Source organism: Pelodiscus sinensis, chromosome 4, assembly GCF_052426305.1.
Source record: "Pelodiscus sinensis isolate ZL-2025 chromosome 4, ASM5242630v1, whole genome shotgun sequence".
Classification (NCBI taxonomy): domain Eukaryota; kingdom Metazoa; phylum Chordata; order Testudines; family Trionychidae; genus Pelodiscus; species Pelodiscus sinensis.
The window spans coordinates 85,718,491-85,745,495 of record NC_143055.1 but is presented as its reverse complement, the minus strand read 5'-3'; the positions used below and the strand labels follow the sequence as shown (position 1 = coordinate 85,745,495).

General features: G+C 42.8%; 1 protein-coding gene across 3 annotated transcripts in view; it reads left to right on the top strand.

The window, feature by feature from the left end:
- Positions 1-27,005, top strand: part of SCLT1 (sodium channel and clathrin linker 1) — a 134,205-nt gene that overhangs the window by 18,183 nt on the left and 89,017 nt on the right. For 2 of the 3 annotated variants that reach the window (XM_089777978.1, XM_089777979.1), the window contains exons 7-10: positions 1,206-1,341; positions 16,155-16,277; positions 17,408-17,473; positions 23,184-23,254. In XM_089777978.1, coding sequence (XP_089634104.1) covers positions 1,206-1,341; positions 16,155-16,277; positions 17,408-17,473; positions 23,184-23,254 — 396 coding nt within the window. Of the gene's footprint in view, positions 1-1,205; positions 1,342-14,088; positions 14,283-16,154; positions 16,278-17,407; positions 17,474-23,183; positions 23,255-27,005 lie in introns of those variants that run through there. The other variant, XM_089777980.1, reaches the window with a different exon arrangement.

Sequence of the window (27,005 nt, the reverse complement as noted above, 5' to 3'; positions counted from 1 at the left end):
TAGTTAAAAATAAAGTTGCTATGGTCTTAACTGCAGCATTCTGGTACCTTACCAGTCACTCTAATCTTTGGACAATGGGGAAGAGAAGAGTAGAATACAGGTTTATTTCAATGGCAAACTCTAAAATTTACCCATAGCTCTGAAGGGCTCCACTTCTCTCTATTAGAACACAATTTACATTTTTAAAGAATGTACTATCATTGAATTGCCCATGCATCTCATTTTCACCTAGAGCAATTCTGCAAAAGTAATGTTTGATGAGGATATAAAAGTTTTTGAGTTTATGCCTGAGAAATCAGGGTTAAAAAAAGAACATAATTTGCAAACTTTCTGGAAAAACATCTAAAACTCTTGAGTTTAATTTAGTTCTTGTTTCCCTCTCCCCCCCTCCTCCACCCAGGCTTTGGCTTTGTGCTTTAATGGAGGAAGAAGTTAGTTAAGAGACAGCAATTGATATTCTAGTCTTCATGATGAGGGGGATTAACATTCAGACTCAGATTAGACGACCGCTTTTGTTTTATACCATTCTTCTCAATGGCAAGAATAAGTGACCGTTATAAAAGCTGATAGATGTGCACAACATAAATACTTGAAAATATATAGAGTTTGTTTTTAATAGCTGAGCTTCTGGTTGAGGTAACCTTAGGGCTTCACTACATGGAGCTCTATTTCCACCAGAGGGGTGTAAGATTTAATCCTCAGTAATATACCCTTTACTAACTAGCCTGTGTGGACATGCTGTAGTGTACCAAGACTTTCCATGGGAACATCTTTGTGGTCCTATTTCAAACACTACTATGTCAACACATATTAGGGAATTTTTTTAGTGCACAACATCAAAGTTTTCATTAGTTAGTTCAGACTAAAAATTGATACCACCCTGGTATGGACATAATGATGTAGACAAACCCATAGTATTTAATGAGTTTCTTTTGGAGAAGAAAGCAAGGGTGTTGTATGACTCTGTTACCTCTTTGAGAACATTATAGTGAATTTCCCACATTTTAAATTGTTTTCATTTTTATGATACACTCAAAGATAATTAAACATTAATTCAGAATTTCAGTTACATTTAGAAGGTGCACTAAAAATACAACTTGTTTAAAAAAATGTTTTACACCAGTTGTATTTGTTACTTTAAATGTGTGGATTTTTTTACTTGTTGAAAGAGCAATGGTTTACTTCACTACTAATTTGTATCACAGGCTCCATGAGGAATTGAAAGAGATTGTTGAGAAGCAACTGGAGGACCTTCCTTCTGGCACTGTCTTGGGGAGTGATGTGTTTGCAGATGAAGAAATTGTAAGAAATCTTCAAGATCAGTTACAACTAGCCAATCAGGTGAGTGATTTTTAAAGTGTTACTTTATTTCTTTGGCTTGTTTCTTTGCAGGTTGGGAAATCATCCATTGGTAAGGAATCCCTTTTCATAACCATATTTTTTGGTTAAGAAATATGAAAAAGTACTATATTTACTTTTTGGAAGGAGTAACCTACAAACACTAATACTTTTGCCTATCCTGAAAGAGTTTGTCACTGAAGTTTTGGGCTCAGTCTTTTTATTAGTATTTAATTTTTGAATTCCTGAATAGGGAAAGGAAATAGTAATGAACAGGGCTCGACAATTAGGGCAATCTACTTGCCCGTGGCGAGTAGATTTTAGCCGGGCACGGTGCCACAGCACAATCAGCACGCACGTAGTGTGGTCTGCGCATGCGCAGTGTGCCAAACCGCGTGGCTGGCAAGCGGGGCTCGCCACCGCTTGTCAAGCCCTGGTAATAAAGTTTGATGCTAAAACCCATCCAGTGGTGATGAATCAAATAGCTATCTGAATCAAATAGGCTGGTGTGCAAACCTTTGTGTAGATGTTGAATCAGACAGTCTCAGAACTCTTGCAGAAGCCACATGTCACTTCTGATTAAACTCTAAAAAGATCTATTAAAAATAGCAAAACCTATTATTTCTGTTCATCTCTTTAAAGTGACATAATCAGTCACACTGGATACGTCTAGACTTCAGGCTTTTGTCGACACAAGTTTTGTCGACAGGTACTGTTGACAAAGCTTCTGTCAGCAAAGAGCATCTAGACTACATCCAGTTCTGTTGACAAATCAAGACACTTTGTCGACATGACAATGTAGACGCAAAGGACAGTGTAGATGCAATAATACCTTCTTTTGACAGAACTCTGTCGACAAAAGGTATTATTCCTCGTAGAATGAGGTTTACAGCCGTCGACAAAACTGCTGAGTTCTATCGGTGTTATGTTGACAGAACTCCTCAGCAGTGTAGATGCAGGTATGCTTTTGTCAACAAAAGTCCACTTTTGTCGACAAAACCCTGTAGTCTAGATACACCCCCGTATTGAAACATTTTCACTTATCTAAATTGTGTATTTTGTAAATAGGGTCACAAAACTGGACTTTTGATTCATTAGTAGAATAGATCATTGTTGAATTCATCCATTTAAACAAACAAACAAACACCTCATCTTAGATTTGTCTACACTACAAGATAAGCTCAAATATTCTATGATCAGGTCTGTCCACCCAACATGGAGAAGGCAAGGGGCCGTGTCCACAATACAGGCAAGAGTAGAATATTCTCTATAGTAGCATGTTCACATTGACAGAGCCTACCATTGAGTCAGAGAGCGAGGAAGCACCATGGGGAGATTGGCAGGCTGGCCTATGCTTCTGGTGTCCGTTGGGTCCAAATAACAGCAGTGGTACAGACTCCCAATGAAGACAGCACTGGCACTGCGTACCGAAGTTTCCCCAGTACTGAACATATTCACGGTATGGGGCGACTTGGTACTGCAACAACACCAGCCCTCTGTACTGCCAGCATCGGTTTTTCCTCCTCCAACGCTGCTCACCAAACATCAGGAACTGGCTTTTTCGTCAGTACCGGGCACATTGTTATTCAGTACCAATGCTACACCTACGTTAGAGGGCCCCAGAAGACTGACTACAACATCAAGCTCGTCCCCACCCTTTTCTTGGTAGCAGTGAGGATGATGAAGAAATCTTTCTTTCCATAACTCTCCTCTCCAAAGCCATCCTCTCAGTAACAACAAAGCTATCCCCAGATGTGACAACCATTCCCATGGTTCCCTCTCATTCCATTCCCTCAGTGATGGCAGGGATGGGATCCATGGGGCCCCATGAGAGCTCAGGCAGCAGCACTGCAATTGACAGCAGTAGCTAGACCTCAGGAATAGTTCCTAAACTACCTTCATCCACCAGATGTGAAAGAGGAGATGGAAGATCTGAGGAGACACAGGAGGAGGACAACTTACCTCCATCGCACATCTCCTCTTTCTCTCTGGATGAATCTATAAGGCCCCTCCGCTGACAGCAGGCGATGACTTCACGTCCTTTCAGGACCTATACAGGAGGGTTGCCTATTCCCTCAACATTTCCTTAGTTGAGGTTCCTGAGGTTCAGCACAAGTTGGCTGATATATTGCATGTGTCAGTGTCATTGAAAATAGCTTTGCCAATCTACAAGGCACTACTTGACCTGGCAAAGATCTTGTGGCAAACTTCAGCCTCAATTTCCCTGAACTCACAAAGGGCAGACAGGAAGTACTACGTTCCTGCCAAAGGAGCTGAATTTTTGTTCACCCATCTGGTACCAAACTCTCGTGGTGGATGCAACCAATACCAGGGCAAACGGACCCAATATAAATCCACTCCTTATGACAAGGACTGGAAGACGCTGGACATTTTGGATAGAAAATCATACTCCTCCGCATCCTCCAGATCAGAATAGCAGATGAGCCAGCATTGCTAGCAAAATACACATACTACCATTTTGATAAAATAAAAACGTTTATTGAACAGCTGCCTGAGGACTACCAAGCTTCATAAGAACATAAGAATGGCCGTTCTGGGTCAGACCAAAGGTCCATCTAGCCCAGTATCCTGTCTGCCAACAGTGGCCAGCACCAGGTGCCCCAGAGAGGGTGGACCGAAGACAATGATCAAGCGATTTGTCTCCTGCCATCCCTCTCCAGCCTCTGACAAACAGAGGCCAAGGACACCATTTTATCCCCTGGCTAATAGCCTTTTATGGACCTAACCTCCATGAAATTATCTAGCTTCCTAACCTCCATGAAATTATCTACTCCAATATAGATGATGGGGTTCTCATAGCAAAAAGTGCTCTGCCGGTGTTGCTTGATGCACCGGATACTGTCTCAAGGTAACTGGCGATGTTGAGGGTCATGCGTCAGGCCTCCTGGCTGCTCCTCTCTTGGTTCCCTGGGGAGGTGCAGAACACGGTTGAGGATCTCCCCTTCGAGGAGCAGAAGCACTTTTTCTACCACGACAGATGCTTCTTTGCATTTGCTCAAGGACTTGCGAGCCAGGCTCAAGACATTAGGTATGCATGTCCCTCAGGCCAAAAAGAGGTTTAACCTCCTTAACATGCCCCAGGGCAGATCATCATCATACCGCACTCAGAGGAGCTATGATGTCAGACACCAGCAGAGGCAACAAATGTAGGCAGCCTCAAGAACAACCTGCCACATCTCAGTCCTCCAATGGCAGGCAGACGTTTTGAACATCTGGTCGAGGGTTTGACATTTTCATCAGCCAAGCAGTACTGATTCAGCCTTCAGCCTTTCCACCATGCCTGGGCCAGGATTACAATATACAGATGGGCCTCGGAGGTAATAGTGAAAGGCCTCATTATTCCCTTTCTTACCTTTTCACAAACCCAACCTCCTTCCCCATCCTTCTTCAGGGACTCCTTTCAGGAGACTCTGCTCCAGCAGGAGATACACAAACTGCTCTAGATGTGAGAAATAGAGCTTATATCAGCACATCAGAAGGGGAAGACCTTCTACTCCTGATAATTTCTCACTCCAAAGAAATCAGGAGGTTGGAGGCCCATCCTGGACTTACGTAGGTTGAACAAGTACTTGAAAAGGCAAGGATTCACCAAGGGTAACCCTAGACAAGATAATTCTGGCCCTTGAAAAAGGAAACTGGATGTCGTCCCTTGACCTATAGGATGCATATTTCTACATAGCAATTTGCTCTTGGCACAGAAAATTCCTCAGGTTTGCACTAAAGGATCAGCACAGTTAGTATCAAGTCTTACCCTTGGGCCTATCTTCAGCACCCAGGGTTTTCTCCAAGATCCTTGCTATAGCAGTTGCCCACTTCAGGAAAGTAGGAATAGTAATTTTTCCTTATGTAGATGATTGCCTGATAGTGACTCCTATGGAACAAATGGCCATGGACTACACCACAGAGACAATCTGGTTATTCAACACTCTGGGCCTACAGATAAACAAGCAAAAATCTCACCTTACTCCATCTCAAGAGCTAGAGTTAATAGGCACAACATTGGACTGCCTATGAGCACAGGTGCTGCTACCAACATAGAGATTCCATTCATTGGCCACATTAGCAAGAATAATTATGGACAGCCCTACAATATCAGCCAGACAGTGCCTACAACTACTCAGACAAATGTCTGTGACATACGCAGTCCCTCACACCAGACTACACGTGCAGTGCCTGCAGTGGTGGGTTCCCACATGCTTTCAGCCTCACAAGCACCCTTTGCACCAATTTCTGAGTCCCACAATCAAAGTTAAGGAGTCTCTCAGATAATGGTTGCAAGCTAGCAATCTCTGCTGTGGGGTCCCTTTTCAAGCAAACACCACCATCCATACACCTAACCACAGATGCTTCCCTAGAGGGCTGAGATGCACATACCAATGGCTACAGCACCCAGAGGAGATGGACACCTCCAGAATGAGGTCTGCACATCAATGCCCTGGAACTCTGCACAGATCATGTGAGTGCTTTCTTCCCCTCATTCAGGGCAAGTCAGTGAGAATCCTCACAGAAAATACTATTTCCATGTTTTATATAAACCAGCAAGGCGCAGGGCCAGGTCATGTCATATCTTTGCAAAGAGTTTGTGAACTCTGCTATCAGTGCATTAATTTCCTAGGCAAACAAATGTCACTTGACATATTTGGCTTGGTTTATTTCATCAGAAATATGGGAGGGGATACATCCCCAAGCCCTACATACAGTCTTCAAGAAGTGGGGCTTTGCGGAAATAGGCTTATTCACCACAATTCGTAACGTGAAGTGCCCCAGGTATTGCTCCAGAGTGGGACTGGGCAAGAGTTCCATGGGATATGCCATGATGATCAGTTGATCTCACAATCCCCTTCCCACCTCTTCCCCTTCTCAACAAAGTTATACAAAAAAATAAAACTGGACAGGGCCAAGGTCATTCTGATAGCACCGGCATGACCCAGGCAGACCTGGTTTCCTTACCTGTCTCAGTTGTCAGCTGCTCCTCCAATTCCAGTGGCTGGACATACTATCTCCGGATCAGTGCTGGGTTCTTCATCGTGACGTTCACAAACTCCATTTCAAGGCCTGGTTCCCCTGAGGGTTATTACGCAGGACCTCACCTGTTTGGAAGAAGTTTGTAGTCTAATCATAAACTCAATAAGGATCTTAACTTGGTCCATAACACCGTAACCCATTCTCCTTTTGAGCTGATGGCAATGTGCACTTTGTCGCATCTTTCCATGAAGATTGCTTTCCTACGTACCATCGCAACAGCCAAAAGAGTCAGCAAGTTCGCAGCGTTCATGGTGGATCTGCCATTTATGATATTTCACAATGATAAAGTGATGCTTAGACCACATCTGAAGTACCTTCCAAAGATAGTTTCACAGTTCTACCTCAGCAAGCCTATATACTTACTTGTTTTCCACCAAAAGCCTCATCCTGATGCTAATGCAGCTTGACTTCACTCCTTGGATGTTTTATGGCAGTTGCTTTTTACTTAGCTAGAACAAAGCAATTCAGATGCTCTTCCACGCTGTTAATTTCCATAACAGATTACTCTAGGGGGCAGGTAATTTCAAAACAGAGGCTTTCAAAATGGATAACAAATTGTATTAAAACTTGCAATGACATCAATAAGGTGTCACTACTGACTCAGTTGCAGGCACTCTCTACCAGGGCAATGGCCACCTCCACAGTCTTTCTGCGTGAAGTGTGCCCATTATGGACATTTGGTAGATTTGTAGAGCTGCAACATGGGCATCTACACATACCTTTATGAAACATTACGCAATAGATCTTCGAGTGGCATCCCTGTGGTGCTCTGGTGCATCCCTGTGGTGCTCGAGATTGTAGGTGTTAGGCTCATCCCGGCGCTGAAGTTTGGAGACTTTCAGTAGCTATAGTCAGCTGGACCATGCATGCGCGGTTAGCGTCTCGTGCCATTTGTGCCCTTTGATCATCGCGCACGGTCCGGCTCCTGCCAGTTGCTCTCAACCATCCTCGGTCACAGACGGAGCTCGTTTTCCTCATCCAGTCCAGTGTCCTGTAAGTATATTTGTGAAGAAGTTAGAATTAGTTTAATTAGTTAAGTAGTTTAATAGTTCAGAGTTCTTTCTTGTTTTAAAAAAATATATTTTTTTGTTGAAGCATTTGTGGCTCTCACTGCTTTTAAATAGCAGCCCCGTGGCTGTCCTGAAAAAAAAAAAAAAGAGTAGTACGGACAATATTTAGTATATTCATTGAGTTAAGCCCTAAGGGAGTGAGAGGAACTCAACAATGCCTGATTGACCAGGTTTTAAGAAATGCTCCCTTTGCCGCGAGCCTATACCAGCCTCTGACAGCCATTCGGAATGTATTCGATGTTTAGGAGAGGCGCATGTCCCATAGAAGTGCATTCATTGTTACAAACTAACTACCAGGGCGCACCAAGACAGAGAAATGCTCCTCAAGATTATTTTATTTAAGGCACTTCAACCCGACAACGCTGCCCCAGTGCTGAGATCACAGTGGGGCATGACGCAGAAGCACAGAGCTTCTTCTCCTGAGATGACCACAGTTAAAAAGATAAGAGTGCCCCCCCCCCCCCCCGCTTCCTGCTGACCGGGCTAGCAATCAGCAGAGGAGACAAGCCCAGTACGTCCGGCACTGTCTCTGGGGCCTCTGGGTTGGCTACAGCTGCAAAGTCTAAGAAAATGATGACCCTGGCACCGGCTAGTCGGTCACTGCTGGCACCAAGATCAGTGCCGGCTCTGGAGATTCAGACTACCAGGCAATTAGTCGTCCTCGGCACCAATGATACTGGAATCACCATTGGCACCAACACCATTGCCGCGATTGGCACCGATGGATGCATGGCAGGACTCTGCACTGGGTCCATCAGCACCAGGGGCGTCTCAGATGTCGGCGCTGACGACATCGCCACTTGGGATGGAATCATCGGCACAGTGTACAATGGCATGGGGTGGCACTGCATCAACACTGAGGAAAGCCGCAGATAAGACCAATAACCATCGGAGTCCTATGGTTAAAGTAAATTGTTGTCAGCATTCAGACATTGATTATTCCCCTCGACGGAGTCCTCTATCGCCTTACCGAGAGCTATTGCGAGATTATAGGAGACATTATTATAGATATCATTCACTTTCTCCCGGTCCTTCCTCGAGATGCTCACTGCACTCACCGGTGCAGTCGACTCATACTAGTTATTGCAGGCATTACAATAGCGTCATTTCATCTAGATGTTCATCACTGACCCAGTCTGATATTATGAGCATTATCATAGGCCAAGTTACTCTTCTCCTCACTACTATCGCTCCCATTCATACAGGCGATCTCCATGCCGTTGTCACTTACCAATCCATCATGGGGCTACAGTTGAGCCACAACATCAGCAACACCAACCAACCCCTCCTTCACAGAGTCCTGTGACCGTGGTCCATCACTCTGAACCAGAAGAAGGTCAATTGTCCGAGTGGGATGACCAGCAACCGGAGCCACCAATAACAGACCAATCATCATCTTCCCCAAATGAGGTGCTCTTTTTAGGTGATATGTCTCTGTCAGACAACCTGAAACCATTTCAGGAGCTTTTCAAGCAAGTGGCGGAGTCTCAGGAGGTCCAACTAGCCGAGGTCCAGGCCAAACAATATCATTTACTGAAAAATCTGCACCCTCAACAACGTTCCAAAATTGCGATCATGGAGGCCCCGGAAGACATTTGGCAGACTCCGGCCTCTGTAGTACCCACTAGTAAGCAGGCTGATAAATATTTTGTGCCCTGTAAAGGTTTCAAATTCCTATTCAATCACCCACAACCAAATTCGCTAGTCGTTGATGCAGCTCACCAAGGATCCAAGACACCATAGTACAAAACATAGGTCCTGAGAGGGTCATGAAAAAATTAGGATATGTCTACACTACCACCCTAGTTCGAACTAGGGTGGTTAATGTAGGCAACCGAAGTTGCAAATGAAGCCTGGGATTTAAATATCCCGGGCTTCATTTGCATCTTGCTGGGCGCTGCCATTTTTAAAGCCCCGGTAGTTCGGACTCCGTGCCCGCGGCTACACGCGGCATGGAGTAGGTAGTTCGGATTAGGCTCTCTAATCCTCGAGGTGTACTGGTCGTTCGGATTAGAGAGCCTAATCCGAACTACCTACTCCGTGCCGCGTGTAGCCGCGGGCACGGAGTCCGAACTACCGGGGCTTTAAAAATGGCGGCGCCCGACAAGATGCAAATGAAGCCCGGGATATTTAAATCGCGGGCTTCATTTGCAACTTTTGTTGCCTACATTAACCACCCTAGTTCGAACTAGTGTTACCCTGGGACGCAGTAACGATTAATTTTGAAACCTAATTTGGACGCGCTCTAACTTGAGATTGATGTTAAATGTTCCAAGTCCCAGAAGAGCGCTCACCTGAGGCCGATTACTCGAGGCCGTATCTATCACCGGCACGGATTTTCCCGGAAATAAGACACAGACTTAATTTGGGGCCCAACCATATATTGTAAAATTTGAAATACAGAACAGCAGGTAATATCTTCGTAAACAGTTCCCTCTCTATCCCTGAAAATTAAGAAGATAGAAAAGATCCCTAGATACACAAGGAGTATACTTTACAATCACGTGGTGTAGACAGACGAGAAGCTCACGACCTCAATGCCGCAGCTAATTGCAAGCCTTGGCAGAGGAACTGTGAGGAGTCCCACGATGACACTGGACCAAGCCCTCTGGGTTAGGGTAGGCAGACTGTAGATTAACCGACAAAGGCCTTGTGCTCTCCGAATGTAATCCGTGGGGAACCAATTGGTCTTCAGACCCAGGAATACTCCACAGGTCACCAAAACCCCAAAAATACCCACCACTCTCACACTAACACATGACTGTATACACTCACACTCTTTCACTCTCTCATACACACTGACAAGGAAAACTTGTCCGAATTAACTACTAGTTCGAATACCCTTAGTTCGAACCAATATTTTAGTTCGATATAGTCAGCACTCATAACATCTCACAAGTTTCTTTCACACAACCTTATAACTCTTAACTGCAAACTGAGGTAACACTAGGGTGGTAGTGTAGACATACCCTTAGATATTTTCAGCAGGAAAGTTTATTCCTCCGCCACATTACTTTTCCACATTGTGAATTATGCTGCCCTCTTATCAAATCACAACTTCTATAATTATTCCGAAGTGACTGACCTTCTCCAATACGTTCCTGATTCCAAGAGGCCACTTTTAAAATCTGTGGTGCAAGAGGGCTGTACATTGGTGAGAGCAGATACACCCATACACACCACAGTGATAGCTATGAGGAGATGGTCTTGGCTCGCCTCTGCCGGAGTTCCCAGAGAACTTCAGAGTAAGGTGGTGGATCTTCCATTTGAAAAGAGAGTTTTTTCACAGACAAAATGGATGACATCCTCCACTCTGGAAAGGACTCCCGTAAGACCCTACGTACCCTTGGGATGTACATGCCTCCTTAGTAAGAGGTACTATCCATACCACATAAGGTACAATTATCCTTTCCAGAGGCAACAACACCGTACCTCTGATCAAGTCCGTCCAAGAGAATGCCTGCAACACTCAACCACCTCGCATGACCAACCAGGCTGCCACGAAGCAGCAGATTTGACTTGTTGGTGGAGGGCATGCAACCAGTCTATGTTGTTGGGACTTAACATCATGTCCCATACATTTTTCATCACTGTCTACATCCGTTCTACGGTCAATGGGCCACCATAACATCAGACCGATGGATCTTAGAGCTTGTGGCTTTCTGACACACAATCCCATTTATATCCATTCCTCCCATTGCCCCACCAACCCTGTCTCTCTTCAGCGATCCATCTCACAAGAATCTCCTAAAGCAAGAGATCCATCGACTCCTGTCTGTCGGAGCCATAGAGATGGTTCCAATGCAGTTCAGAGGAAGGGATTTCTAGTCCCGTTATTTCCTCATGAAGAAGAAAATGGGGGGATGGAGACCCATCCTTGATCTCAGAAAACTGAATCGCCACCTCTGGGAGCAGCGGTTCAAAATGGTGACCTTTACCACCATAATACCATCACTAGACAATGATGATTGGTTTGCAGCCCTGAACCTCCAAGACGCGTATCTCCACATTGCCATCTACCCAGCACGGACATTCTTCGGAGCATCTTCTGCCTCTGGGGTCTCTGCAAATAGACCTATTTGCCACTTACGACAACAAGAATTGTTGCCACTATTTTTCAAGAGCAGGCATTGGGAAGTGATCACTAAGGGACACGTTTCTTATCCATTGGAACATGCCCCTGCTTTGTGTTTCCCCTGACTGTACTGATACCCAGAGTGTTAGAGAAAACCAGCTCAGACTCAGCACAAGTAATTCTCATAGCCCCAGCATGGGCGAGACAACCGTGGTATCCCTTTCTGCATCGAATGTCCTTACAACCACCCTGCCCTCTTCCCTGCCTATCAGACCGGCTTTCTCAGAACCACGGCTCTCTCCTTCATCCAAGACCAGAAACGGTACATTTAATGGCATGGCTTGTAGCTTGTTCAAAGCATCTGAAGATCTCTGTTCGGAACAAGTAAAAATGGTCTTAATGCATAGTAGGAGAGAATCTATAAGGACAACTTACCTTGCTAAATGGCAGCGATTTGTAGTCTGGTACTCAGATAACCAGATTGACCTGTGTGCATCATTGCTGCACCAGATCCTCAATTACATCCTTTATCTCCAACGAACGGGCCTATCTCCTCTTTGAAAGTACATTTAGCAGCAGTCAGTGCCTTCCACCATTCTATAGAGGGGGTATCGGTATTTGCTCACCCCACCACGAAGAGATTAATGAAAGGGTCGACGAATCTCAATCCCCCATTTAGACCACCGCCACCCTCCTGGAGCTTGGACTTGGTGCTGGATACTCTAATTTATCCTCTCTTTGAGTCATTAGCCATGACTTCTCTCCACATGTTCACCGTCAAATTTGTTTTTCTATTGGAAATTACATCTGCACGCAGGGTTAGTGAGCTGGCAGCTTTGATGGCGATGCTACCATTCACGTCCTTCACCAACAATTCCATGATATTGCGAGTCCATCCTGCTGCTTTTATTCCCAAAATTTGCTCCAACTTTCATGTCAATGAACCAGTTGTACTATGCTCATTCTATTGGAATCCTCACGCTCCCTGCACGAGAAGCTGTACTCCATACCATCGACATGTGTTGAGCAATTGCCTTTTATATTGATAGAACGCGGGACTGGCGTAATAGTATCAATAGCGAACTGTTAGCAGGAATTTAATGTACTCAGAAATGCACTAAAACCAAAATGGTGACTGTGACTAAAGGGACAATCCAAAATGGAGTTGTGGTGCATGATGGGATTTTAACATGGAACCCAACAGACTGAGAGGACTTTTGCCACCAAAACCATCCTTTGCATACGGCACGTGACTATACACACTACACCAGTTTGTCTTCACCCAACACCATTCTCTGCACCTGGCACTCCAGCTGCTTTCCCGCCCAGAGGCGTTTATAAGCTCGGACCCTGAGAGAGTTCGGGTTCCTAATTTCTCAGGTTCCTTCATTCCTGTCTCTTTGTGAGTTCATCGTGTGCCTAGCTTGCTGTCTCCAGGACAGTGGTGAAGGCCGGGACCTATCCTGATAACAGACCAGCATCTAACAGGGTGCTTCAGTCCACCACTGTGGTGAAAGCCTGGTGCAAGTGGACTCTAGCTACCTGTCCTGACGAACTGGACACACTGCCTAACTCCGATTGCTGTGGTGAATGCCCTCTACTCCGGAGCTGGGAAGACCATCTTGTGTGTGTCCTACTCACAAACTGACTGTCACACCATCGACAGAGCAACAACAATGACTCCGCAGTGTTCCTCCCCTGAGGCTATCTGAGCTAAAGGGTTGTAGGTCCTGAGCCTCGGCTGTCGGTTACCATCTATGGACAGACGGAGTATAATTTCCTTTACACACTGCATAACATCTCATTATTTTAAAAGGGTGTAGGGTTGGTTTTACTGTTTTGTGTTGTGTTTATTCAAGTTTATTGGTTACCTGTTGTATTCAATACATTTTTACATCTTTTAAATTTGATATCAGAGTCTGTGTTTATTTCCATCTGAGAAATCCGCTGGTGATAGATACAGTGGGTTCCAGGCCGGATCTCCTTCTGGGACAAAGGCATTTACCATCTGGTCAGCAGCCCCAGTCTAAATTAGTTTCCTAGTGCACCTTTGCTGGTAACAGAACCCTTCTTAAGGCAACCCTTTGTTGTCTCAATGTATTGCGAGACTCATAGTAACATGCATCACTACCTGTTATTCCATTCGTAACAAAAGTCTTCAAAACCCATGAAAAGCATACTCTGAGAGCTATGGCTACGACAATGGCCTTCATGCGAGGGGTTCCTTTGCATGACGTCTGTCGAGCAGCTACATGGTTATCTAATGCCACATTTATGAATCATTTTGCAATAGTGCAACAATTGGCTGCTGATTCCACTGTGGCTTCAGCAGTACTCTGTCATTGATAAGCCTTGACTCCCGGGAGCATTCCAAGTACTGCTATGTAGTCATCTACAGTGGAGCACCCACAGGGACATCACTCGAAAAAGAAGTTACTCCCCTTGGTGCAGTAATGATGGTTCTTCGAGATGTGTCCCCCCGTGGGTGCTCCATGTCCCGCCCTCCTCCCCGCTCTGGAGCCTTGGCCTATTTCTCGTTATAGATAACCAAGGGGTGAGAGGAAATGGCTGGAGCCGGACCACGTGCAATGAATGAAGAGCGCAAATGGTGTGAGATGCTAACCGAGTATGCATGGTCTGGCTGACAACAGCTATTGAAAGTCTCCGATCTGCAGTGCCGGGATGAGCCCAACACCTACAGTGGAGCACCCATGGGGGGACACATCTCGAAGAACCATCGTTACAGCACCAAGGTGAGTAACTTCTTCTTACACTGCACAATATGTTAGGTTTGAGGTTGCAGTCCTCTCTGCTGATCACCGGTCAGGTCCCAAGCCCCTCATTCCAGACTCTCAGGGTACTGCTCCATAGTCACCCACAGTAGAGCGCCCACAGGAACACCTCTTGAGGAAGGAGAGAGGTTACTCACTTTGTGCAGTAACTGATGTTCCTTGAGATGGGTGTGCCTCTGGACGCTCCACGACCCTCGCTACTCCCCTCTGCTTTGGAGTTGTAACCTCTCTCCATGGTATAGAAGGAACTTGAGGGATGGTTGATGGCGCATGCGCTTTGGCACCCATGGGAAATACTGTTGCTAAAAAGTTCCAATTATAAGCACAGGAGTATCAACACTCTACATTGGAGTGTCCTCCATAGGGACACCCATCTCAAAGAATACCAGTTACTACATAAGATGAGTGACCTCCCTTTTATAGAATCTCAGACAGTGTTTCTATATCCTGGGAAATTTCTGTTCATTTCGTCGTTCCTTTGTAATAAAAATTTGCAGACGATTCAGATTGATTCCTTGAATTTGGTATATATGCCTTCCGCTACAATTTTTAGCATCAAGTTCAATGAGTTCTAATAATTGACAGGCAACTCTATTGACCAACTGAGAGCAGTTTTTGATCAATGTTCACAAAAGAATCCCATTGAATAATATTTTGGGTGTTTCTTGTGATGGTGCAAATTTGATGATAGGAGCAAAGAATTCCTTTTTCTCTAAACTTAGGTTGTTCCAAATGTTGTTTTGCTGAGATGTATTTGCCATACATCAGCCATGATATCAAGTTCAGTTACTACAGTTTTGCCTGATTTCATAGAGCAGTTTATAACCAATATCACTAACTATCCAGCACGTAGTGTTAAAAAGAAAGAAGAAATTGAGGAGATGGTTGAATATTTTCTCCATTTAAAGTTATCTATGTTAAAACCAAGTCAAACAAGGTGGTTAGCTGTACACCCTTGTGTAAATAGAATATTAGTGTTGTGGGATGCTCTGTTTAACTATATACAACTTGAGTGTGCCTATCAAAAAAGTCCAAAAGCAAAGGAAATATTTGATGCAATGTGTAATCCAGAACTTAAAGCCTACCTACTATTTTTTAAATATGTTTTGGATTACATGAACCAATTCAATGTTCTCTTTCAATTACATCTCCACTCATTCATTGCATTAAACCAGAGTCAGTGAAACTTTTCAAAGTAATTGCAACAAATTACTTAAAACCACATATGTGGTGTGGTGTTGGTGCAAGTGAAGGATATTTCGAGTTAAAATATATATATATATATATATATATATGTGCATGCATGCAATTTTACACCTGTGTGTGTGTGTGTGTGTAAGTAAAATAATAATAAAACCAATGAATTAACTATACATAAAATAACCTTTATACCATATAAAAAATAATGTGGGAATTTTTCATCAGATTTGGGAAAGTTTTAGCGCTGGCCTGGGAAAAGTTGGCAACACGATATAGAAACAGTGATCTCAGAGGAGTAGCCATGTTAGTCTGTAACTTTAAAAACAATAAGTAGTCCTGTCGCACCTTAGAGACTAACAAAAATATATAGTATCATGAGCTTTCATACATAAAACCCATGTCATCAGATGAGCTGGAGTGGAAGTAACCACTCCATATTTCCATTCCAGCTTCTCTCATGGAGTGGGTTTTAACCACAAAAACTCAGGATACTATATACATTAATAGAAGTTATTTTAAGTTTCTTCAATATGAAGTATAAGATCCCCATTTTTTCAAGTTTTGCACATTAAGGTAAACATGATCTGATAAGAGAATTTTCTATGTAATCTTTCTTGTTTTTAAACCTTCTAGGAAAAAGAGCAAGCACTAGAACTCTGGCAGAGAGTATCACAGGAACTAGATCAACTCCAGCAGCGGTACCAGGGGCACATGACTGAAGCACAGATTCATGTGGTAGAAAGGCAAAAACAAAAAGTAATTTTGATTTGAGTGTGATGTTTCTTTTGTCAAGTCATTTTAATCTGGAAATAATCCAGGGATGTATGTAAATCAAATTTGAAATCCTATATATCACTACCACTATTTAGTTATCTGCTACTCAGTGCTTTTTTTGTGATGGTATGCACCGGTACAGCGTACTACCACCTTTCTTTGGGAGCACTCGCCACTTTCCCCCGGCACAGCCCCAAGCCAGCCCTTGGAGTACTTGCGCTGTGCCAGATGGAAGCCTGCTCAGGGTATGAGGCAATAAAAAGGGGCCGTGACCACATTTCGGCCCCGGTACTTTTATTTATTGATTTATTTTTCTTCATAAATTTTTCCTGGTATTTTTTTTTTATTATTTTTTTGCTTGATATCTGGCAAGCTTTGTACCAGCACTATTTTACCAAAAACAACAACAAAAACCACCACTGCTGCTACTAAATGTATTCCAGTAATCATCTAAATATTTAATGGTAAGAGACAATTGTAGATGTCAGAAGCCACTGTTTTTTGTTCTAATCCATATCTATAGTTAAACTATATTTTATGTGTGTTCTCTGACAATCAGATGGGGCATGCATATTGCAGTGGATTTGTATATAAAGACCTAAAGGAGCTAGAGCTAGACTCAGTCAAATAGTTCTTCAACTCCCTCTAAAAATATGTTCATATTTATTTATTTTTAAAAAACTCAGTCCATACCTTGGGCTGCACAGTTTAACTAGTGGTCTGTGGGCTAAACTGCAGCAGGGTGCTTCATGTAACTACTTGTAGCTGCGCTGTGGATCCTCTATGACAAGTTGCATGGAGGGTGTTCTGGATGGAGGGAGTGGTCTTGTTTATTCTTGTTTGCACTGGCTAGGTTTGTATCCATTTAGGAGGGAGGCATTATGTAACTAATTAGAAATTGACTCTAAAGCTTGAACACCTTTTTCAGTAATAAATCTGTGATCTGCCTAATAATTCCACTAATAATCTAATTAAAATAAAAAAATGAGGTAACACTAACTGCATTAAAACATACATAATTTGTTGAAATTGCTGTCAGTTGAACTTAAAATTCCTTTAGGATAATTAAAAGCCCTTGATGATGATTACAAACTCTGTATTTCCTATTTTAGGATCAGTTGGCTGGCTTTCAGCAACTGACTGAGCAACTTCGATTAGCCAATGAGAAAACAGAGTTGGTAAGTGAATCCTTCTGGATAGCATGTTCACACTTTCAAACTATTGAATTGTCAGTCTAAACTGGGAGGGAGGATCAATATACCGTACTCACCCCAGGTGGCATTTAGTGTTCCCTGTTGTAAGCTGTGCATTTGGGCAGCCGATTAGCAGAGCACCCATAGCCGGTAGCATGTGTTTCTACTGGTGGTGCTCATAAAAAATTATGCTGTAAGTGGATGGAAAAATATTAGAGGGAACATTGGTGACTTCTCCTCATAGCTGTTCTAGGGATAAAACTCTTTCCTAGGTCCAATGCCTCCCCTTGCGGTCTCTTCTCCCCTTCCTCCCTAGTCCCATTGTTTTCTCTCATTTCAGGAGCTGTGGTTTCTTCTTCATGACTCAGCACTCCTTCCAGATCATTATGTGGGGTACAAAGGTTCACTGGACTAGCTGTCCAGGCAGTACAACTCCCATCAGTAAGGGAATCCAGGCTTACACACTACTTCAGACCTTACAATGTGCAGCCAAGTCATTCACCAGTCTGGCTCCTCTCTTCCTAGGTTGATTTCTACCCATCTCTCACTGGTTTTCTTTTTTACTCTTCAGAGTATGCCCTTCCATCAGAGGTCTACTCTTTGCCAGGGTTCCCTTCTTTCTTCTCCAGTTCACAAAGAATGGCTATAGACTTACTCATCACAACTATTTTTGTTACCAGCTTCCTCACTTTATACTGGCCCAGCCTACACTTCCTTACCTTAACTTCATCTTCCAATCAAGGGTTGTTTCTCTGGCCTATCACATAATTGGCTCTTTCTCAGCTTCATTAATGCTTTCAGGGCCAATGCAGAGCAAATGCCTCATGTTTTCTTTTATTGGCAATCCATTGCAAAGACACCAGACATTACATGTTTAGTAACATGACACAACATGCTGCCTTTCGACACATCGTCATATAATTTACAAATAATTGGGCCTCATCATAAATTGTCTTGGTGACAATTTTTTTTTTTTTACTCTTGAATATCTTACTTAATAAACTAGGTTGTGTTACTCCCTTCCCAAGTAATGAACCTACCAAGTAGCCCATCCCAGAAAGCCTTATTATAGTGAAGTTGCCTGCCTGCCTGCCTGCCTTCCTTCTATCCTGCATCAGAACTTAGGACTTGTCCTCTTTTAATATGGAGCCTGTGTTGTCCATTTTCTTCCCTTTCTAAACTTCAGAGTTTGTTTAATACAGATGAAAGTGTTAAACAGATTTAAACCTATTTTTGGAGTTCTCAACTTTTTGATTACTTTAAAATTGTGGCTTTTGTGAGTTGACCGAGACCACAGATGGAATCTCTGTCAAAGCAGGGAGTTGTTCCTTATTCTCAGTCCCCTCAGTTATACCGAATTTCATGCTGCTGACCACTCTTGTGATCATTGATAATTTGGCTGCTCAGAGCAATTTTTTCAGGTATAGGCCACCAACTGGTAGGAAGCTTGTGGTTACCTTGCCTTGTGCAATAAGTTGTAGCCTGTTCAGCATTGCCCTATGAAAGGATAAACGGATTTTGGAGTCCAAATCCAAGGAACTGTGGCTCTTTTTTAGACACCCTAGCTGGCTGTGGTATAAGCAGTAATTTGTGATCTTTAGGAGAAGTTGGTGACAAGCTTTCACACTAGTGTATAGTTTGCATTATGTTGAATTTGAGTCAGGAAAATGTGATCTCAGGGAAAAGGCAAAAAAAGTTACTTTATTTCAAATGAAAACTAAGTTTGTCCAGCACATTTTTAAGTCTCCCATAATTACAGGTTATATAGGTCAATTCTACACCACATTTACTAGTGTTCTATGAAGTTTGTCATTGATGATGTCGACGTTCTTGCCCTTTATGATCCATCTTTTTAGGATTATTTTCTTGGCTTATGCTTCTGGGGATTTGAAACCATTCTTCCCACTCTTGCGTGTTGGCTTCTGCTCAAACTAATGTTAAGCCAACTTCTTCAAAGATTGCTAGCAATTTTGGCTGCCTCCGTTTCAGGTACCATGGAGGGGAATTTTTTTTTTTTTAAAGGATAGAAACTGATCGCTTCCTGAAAAGTCAGTCTTCAACCAGAGATGCCTTTACAGCACCTAAAATTGCTAGTCAGTTTGAAAATCTTGCCTTACTGCATGAGCCATGGCTTTCTGTTTTGTGGTTTGGCCTCATGGTTATCAGTTGGATTTTTCCTTTTTCCTCACCTCATTCCCTCATCTTCTTAAGAAAAAGGTGGGATCAAAGATGTTGCTAGGAGGGAAAATAGAGAGAGAGAGACAGAAAGGAGGATGGGAAAAGTGAAGTAAAAAGGAAGAAATAGCAGTGGTTGTAAAGGTGAGTGTATCTTCCTACAGTGTAACAATAAGGTACAGTATAGATGAAATCTGGGGTTTCAACTGTGTAACTGTTTCTCAGTGGATAGACTTTGTGCTCAAGTAATGCAATATTGAGTTCTTTGAGGCTTTCGTGTGGATGAAAGTGTCAGTTTGTTTGGTGGCAGTTATATAATCATGGCTCAAAAGGTCAAGTTACTATATAAAAGTTGTATTCTATCCTACGTGTTTGTGCAAACCTCCTGTTGATATCAGCAGGAGTCTCTGTGATGATTCTCGGGGTATCCAGAACAGAGAGTCACTGCATTAGCCCTCTGCTTCCAATGAGAGGGAGACTAGCTGATTTCTTAACTGTTTGTCAGCTGCTGCTGGGTTCTGACTGGCTTGCAGGTTAACAATCATAGAATGCTAGAGCTGGAAGGAACTTCGAGAGATCATCAAGTCCCACCTCCCTGCCCTCACGACAGTACCAAGCACAGTCTAGATCATGCCTGATAGGAGTCTATCTAACCTACTCTTAAATATCCCCAGTGATGGGGATTCCACAACCTCCCCAGGTGATTTATTCCAGGATCTAACCACCCTGACAGTTAAGAATTTTTTCCAAACCTCCCTTACTGCAGTTTAAGCCCATTGCTTCTTGTTCTATCCTCAGAGGCCAAGAAGAATAATTTTTCTACCTCCTCCTTGTGACACCCTTTTATATACTTGAAAACTGCTATCATAAGTATATACAAGCTCCTTTGAAGCAGTCCCTTATCCACCAAACAGATACCATGTTTGCTGTTACATAAGAAAGGCCATACTGGGTCAGACCAAAGGTTCGTCTAGCCCAGTATCCTGTCTTCCAACAGTGGTCAATACGAGATGCTCCAGAGGGAGTGAACAGAACAGGTTATCCTCTCCTTTCATCCATTTCTAGCCTCTGAAAAATAGAGGCCAGGGACACCATCACTATTCATCCTGGCCATTGATGGAGCTAACCTCCAGGAATTTTTCTAGAACTTTTTTGAACCCTGTTGAAGTCCTGGAAAAAACATACACACTAGCTTGAATGATTCAACTCAGGTTCTGTTCCTTGTATAATACTAGAGTATTGAGCTGCATTTATAGAGAAAACAAATAAAAACAAATGATCTAAGGTTCAAGATTCCAGAGATGGGGATAATGAAAAAAAAAAAGAATTACATATAAAAAAATCATAATGTGATTATTAACAGACTAATCTTATGTCTGAAAGAGGTTTATCCCACTCAAATGTCCTTTTCAGTATTTCAACACCCCTGGTTGAAATTCAGTTTTCATGAATGTGATCACTACTGCCCTATCAAATTAACAGTCCATTTTGGTCAGTTTCAATCATGGGATTTTTAAAATAGTATATTTTATTATTTCAGATATTTAAATCTGAAATGTCATTATGTTTTTACTGTAGGGATCCTGACCCAAAAGGAAGTTGTGGGGTGGTTGCAAAGTTACTGTGTGTGGGGGGGGGAGGGGAGATGAGGAAAAAGAGGGTTACAGTACTGCTACTCTTACTTTTTAGCTGCTGGTGGCAGTGGAGCTACCTTCAGAGCTGGGCATCTGGAAAGTGTTGATTGCTGGTTGTAAGTCTTGCTCTGAAGGCAGAGCCACTGCCAGCAGTAGTTCAGAAGTATGTATGATATGGTATTGCCAATTTAAACGATTAAATTTTGTTCAATCAGCTAATCAACTAGTCAATGGATTTTTCCATTGATTAGTCGATTAGCCCGTAAGTGGGGGAACCACAGCGGAGTTAGCTACCTGCCCTAAGAGCTAACCCTGCTGCAGCTCTGCCTTCTAAATGTATAAAGAGCCTGCCAGCATCTGGGACTGAGCGCAAGCCGGGAATCAGATGATTGCCATTTTGCACCCAGTTCCTGCTATCCCTTCCCCCCATGGAGACAGTGCTGGGTGGAATTGGCTCCTGCTCTCCCCATCCCCACTTGCCTCTAATACAGGCAGCAAGAGAGGGGAAGTGACCAGTTGAGGGACTAGTCAATTATCCAATACGCTTACATTCCTAATTGCCACCCTTCCTTCTCTTCCGATGGTGGGGCACAGAGCTGAAAGCAACACAGAAGTAAGGGTGACAATACTTTGATCCTTTTCTAAAATAAACTTGGAACCCCCTTGCAACTTCCTTTTGGGTCAGGTTTCCCAATTTATGAAACAGTGGTCTCCCCTGTGAAACTTGTATATTATAAGATAACAAATAATATGTCAGATTTTAATGGTCTGTGATGCTTTTTCTAAACTGCGAATTTGGTAGGGCCCTAGTAATCACACTACCCTGTTACTTCGTAAGCGCAAGATAGAGATGTCTTCCTTGCCTTCTCTTTATATTCCCCAAAGTTCACTGAACCGCAGAGTGGAGAGACCCCATATAGTTTATTTTCTGTGTCCATTTTGATTTCATGTCCTCTGATGACTTGCTTGCTATGTAGATGTACAGCCATTGTGTTGACTTACAAAGCCATTTTACATGTCAACAAACAGGTGAATAAATATCTCTTATCTAACAGAAAACTTGTTTTGTCTACTCTGGCTTGATAGCAACAGAATATTTTCAGCATGGGTACCTAACTTCTAATGTAGTATCTGTACATGTATTTTGCAATGATATTAACGACCAGCATGACCCTGGCTTTCATTTATAACCACACATATATTCTTTGGTGAATCAGAATGTACATACCAGCATTAGGATATTCTTGTAATCCCATTGACATTGATGACTTTGTTCATAGTCCTGTATTTTTAGGTTATAGTCCCATACTAGACTTTGGGTGTTAGGTATAATACTGTGTTTTTACTGTCACCAACAGACCATAATTGAAAGTGAGAGTTGGCTTTTTCTTCAAAATAAGTTTGACACTTCTGTTTAAACTACTAGTTGAGTATTATACAATGGCTGTAAACAGGAATCATCTGAACCTTAAGTAATCTTTATATAATGTGTTATGATGCTCCAAAAATTGTAGTATAACTTCCAATAGTTATTAAGTGCAAAGTGTCTCTGGTTTATGTAGCAAATAGATGGTTTTTTAACTGAATCAAGCTGTAATTTAATAGAGTTTAAATTGAGAATTGGGAAGATAGTATTTTGGTACTTCTGGTCATAGTATTTAGTCTACCTTAATGGGATGCCTGATAAGAGACAGTGCATTAATGAATAAGCCTCCATAAAATAAGCAATAAGTTGATTAAAGAGAATAAATGAATAAATCTGCATGTCTGTATTCATTAGTGAACATACTGTGTGTCAGATAAAAGACACTATATAACAAGAGTGTGCATTTAAGTAGTCTTTAGCAGAACAAAGAATATGTTATAAATCTTTCCTCATTTTACAGACTAATCAACAATTTCTGAAAACGGTAACAGAACAAAATGTGGAAGTAGAACAGCTACGGAAACAATTGAGGTAAAAAACAACAATCCTTCTAAATGTTGTGTTCTGTCTTGTATTCCTTTCTGACTTATTATTTTATCGTTGGCCTTGTCTTAATTACAGAGCTGTTACTGATAATTGGTTCTCCCAGCCCCTTGGCCAGCACCTTTGCTAGCTATCTGAGTTGAACCCCTTAGTCACTAGGTGCTGGTGACTCGTCCTGTCCATTACACTAGTTATATCTAGAGTTAAGCAAATTGCTGCTGTAGTAAGCTGCAGCACCCATTAATACCATGTCTGATAAGCTTTAACATAGAGATAATCTTGGGGCTAGCTTTACATTTTAGAGTCCCATCCTGTGAGGTGCTCAATGTTCAATTCATTTATGGTATTGAATGCTCTTTGCTCCCTTTTAGCAGCGTTGTGCCCTGAGGACCAGCAATATATTTTTATTAGCACAGCATATTTGCACAAAATCCAGTTGTATGGGCAATAAATCACATTAGAACTTCTGGGAGTTGTGAAGTATTCAAAATACTCTGAACAGGTTTAAAGTTTTTTATTGTATGTTGACTTGGATAATTATTGTTTTGCTTCATGAATATTATACACCATTAATAGTTCATAGTGAGGAGAAGAGAAGCTTTAATTGTGTTTTTTAGATAATATCAACAGTAATCTGGAATATTACTGGATAGAGATGTTAGACAGCGGGTATTAGAATAGTTGAGTAACCACGTGGTATTTTATCATTTTCTTGACTATCCTACAGTCCCCAGGAGAGTGGCCTGCAGCATGTGCACTCTGGCCCCACTCCCGGGGAGCCCCATGCCACCCTACACTGCTGTCTCTGTATCAAGAGGCAGTAGCACGGGATGCCAGGTGGGAACTGGTCCGCAAGGGGAACCAGATTAAAAACAAGCTCCCCTTGTGAACTGGCTGCCTGCCGCCCTACACTGCTGCCCCTAATACAGAGGTAGTAGTGTGGGGTGGCAGCAGCTCCTGTCCGGCGGGGTCCAAGCTCCTCATGCACAGAGGCTGCTGCTGAGGGAGAGGAGCAGGGTGAAGCAGCGTCTGTTTGCAGCCGCCTGGGCTGGCTGTAGACACAGGCTGGTCCAACAGCAGCATAAATTCTATGGTAAATTTACGGAAGAATAGCGAGAGATTGTAAATACCGAAGTGCCTTTATTTACTGAAGACAATGTTGGCAAGCCCGTATGGGTGATCACTAGGGATGTGAATGTTAAACCGATATGGGCTGGAGCATCTCCTTGCTTGCCACAGGCAGGAGGCTGCTCCAGCCCTGGAGGCAGTTAAGTGTGTACAGGAGCTGTTCTGGTCAGGCAGGAGCAGCACCTGTCTGCGGAGCGCTCTGACCCACCCTAGGCAGGGACTGCTTTGGTGTCCCTGCCAGAGCAGGTTCTGTCCACAGAAGGCTGAGCACCCTATAGGCAGGGGCTGCAACCACTACTCAAGCAGGGACTGTTTCTACTGGGATGCTAGAGCAGCCTCTGCCTGTGGTGAGCCCATGTGGCCTGAAGGCAGGGGCTGCTCCTGCCCAACCAGTGTAGCCCCCCGCCTGTGGTGGGAGGCAAGGCTAGCAACCTTCCCTCCCACCCTCTTCTTTAATCAGATGGTTAACCAATTTAATGCGATTTTTGATGTCTAGTGATCGCTGTAAGTAATTTTAAAATCTTGATTCAAAGATGACTCTCTTCAGAAGCTATTTTATAATTCAGCTTCTCAAAAAGAAGCTAGCTGAGGGGGAAAATATTAGTTACCTCTCTGTCATGAAGAATTTACCAAAGATGAATCTGGTAAATTGTACTATATTTGATTTAAAAAAACCAACAACACAGTATTTGTCCAATGCTAGCACTAACTGTATGTTGCTAGTGTCTGCTTCAGTTGTCTGTTCATGTCTTGATACCTCTTATTCCTTAAGTGGAGAGAAGAAAACCTTCTTGTATGTATTGCATTGTTTCTCTTCATGTAATTCACTGATACAGCACTTTATTCCAGTATCTCATTCATCTTCCACAGCATTGGTATGGAAGCTGTACACATTAAACTTCTCTGGTCCAGGGCTCTCTAGTCAGTAACATCCGTGGTCCTGTCCCTGGACCAGAGAGCCCACGGGCTAGCTGAGAGTCCCGTGGCAGAGGAGCTGGGGGGGACTGGTAGCTGAGAGCGGAGTCGGGACAGAGGATGGGGGCTGGCCTTGCTGCCGGGAGCAGGACAACGTGTGGGAGTGGGGCAGGAACAAGGAGGTGGGCTGGCAGCAAGATGGCTAACTGGTGGGAGCGTGGCCAAGGGTAAAGAACCTGGCCAGGATTAGGATCCCAGTGACTGGGTCCAGCAGTGGGGGTCTGCAGTCATGAAGGGAGCCTGAGAGCCAGGGCCAGCAGCAAGGTGGGGAGCCTAGTTGGAAGGCTGTCAGTGCTTCAGGAGACCCTAGAGGCTTGCAGCAGAGAGGCTGGAAATGATTTCACCTTGTCTGGCACACTCTCTTGTTTGGCACCTGTCTAGTCATGTGGGTGTCGGATCAGGAAGTTCCAAGGCTCAGGATAAACAATGTCTAGTTTCAGACAAATGGATTTTGCACACACCAAATTTCTATAAAACTTTCATCTGTAACATGTGTTCTGTTCAGTTTTACTAGAAAAAATATTTTTCTGAACCAAGAAATTCTGTTTGAGAAAACTGGAAAGCACTGTATAAAACTATGTTTTAAGTGCCTCAAAGTGCTCTGTCACTACTAAGATATCACTTCTGTTAAAAATTCACCTATGTCTGAAAATGTGAAGGGCAGTGTAGGCTATTGCGTGTAGAAGAGTAATGTTTTAGAAAGTCTATTTGAGTCTTTTACTTTAGGTTTTTCCCAAGAAGTTGTTGAAAATAATGTTAGTTTAATAAAATTGCATCTCTATTTGCCTTTGAGCAATATTGTTATTTTCAACAAAAATGCCGTTCTGCTGCTGCCAAATACTGGTAATGGACAGGAACACATATTATGTTCTTTATGTGAAGAACAAAAGTCAACATTGTCTTTTTCAAAGGAGTTCCACACTTCTTTTGCAAAGAAGTAAGTTAATGTCCATGTATTGCAAATATTCCACATTAGGTATATCTTGATGTTCATAAAAGTTGTTTTAGGTTTTGATTAACACATTTTTATATCACTCTACACAAATAGAGGCTGCCTGTTGTTTTGAATTTTTGTTTAACTCCTAGGTACTATACTTTCTGATAGAATTATTGATTTGTTGTTGCAGTTGATCACATAGTACAGCATACAGTAAAAATGAAGTTGTGTCTTTAAATGTGCAAAGCTCCTGCTCTCAACTGATACATATGCTGTTTCTGATTTTAAGTGCTTCTTTATTAATAACAATAAGAAAGAAGTGCTGGCTAGTGGCTTATCAATTCATACTTAAAAGATCGATCTCATATAGTGTTATAATGTTATAACCCAAGTCAAACATTTCACATAAGAATCAGCAGTTTATCTGATAATCCATATTTTGGTTTTACAGCAACAGATTTCTGGTTTATCAGGCTATCTAGGGTCTAAATTTTACAATCCTATCGCGATTGGTAAAATACAGCATCAAAAGTGTTATAATGCTGTCCCAAATGAGTAAGAGATGCTGAAAAGGGGAATGTTGTTTTCGCAGCTGATGATGGTTTGATGCTGAGTGAAGATGTATAAATAATCAGCATGGGTTAATCTTTGCACCTGTCAATCATAATGCTTTTCTTAAGGATGATTTGTTCAGCTAAC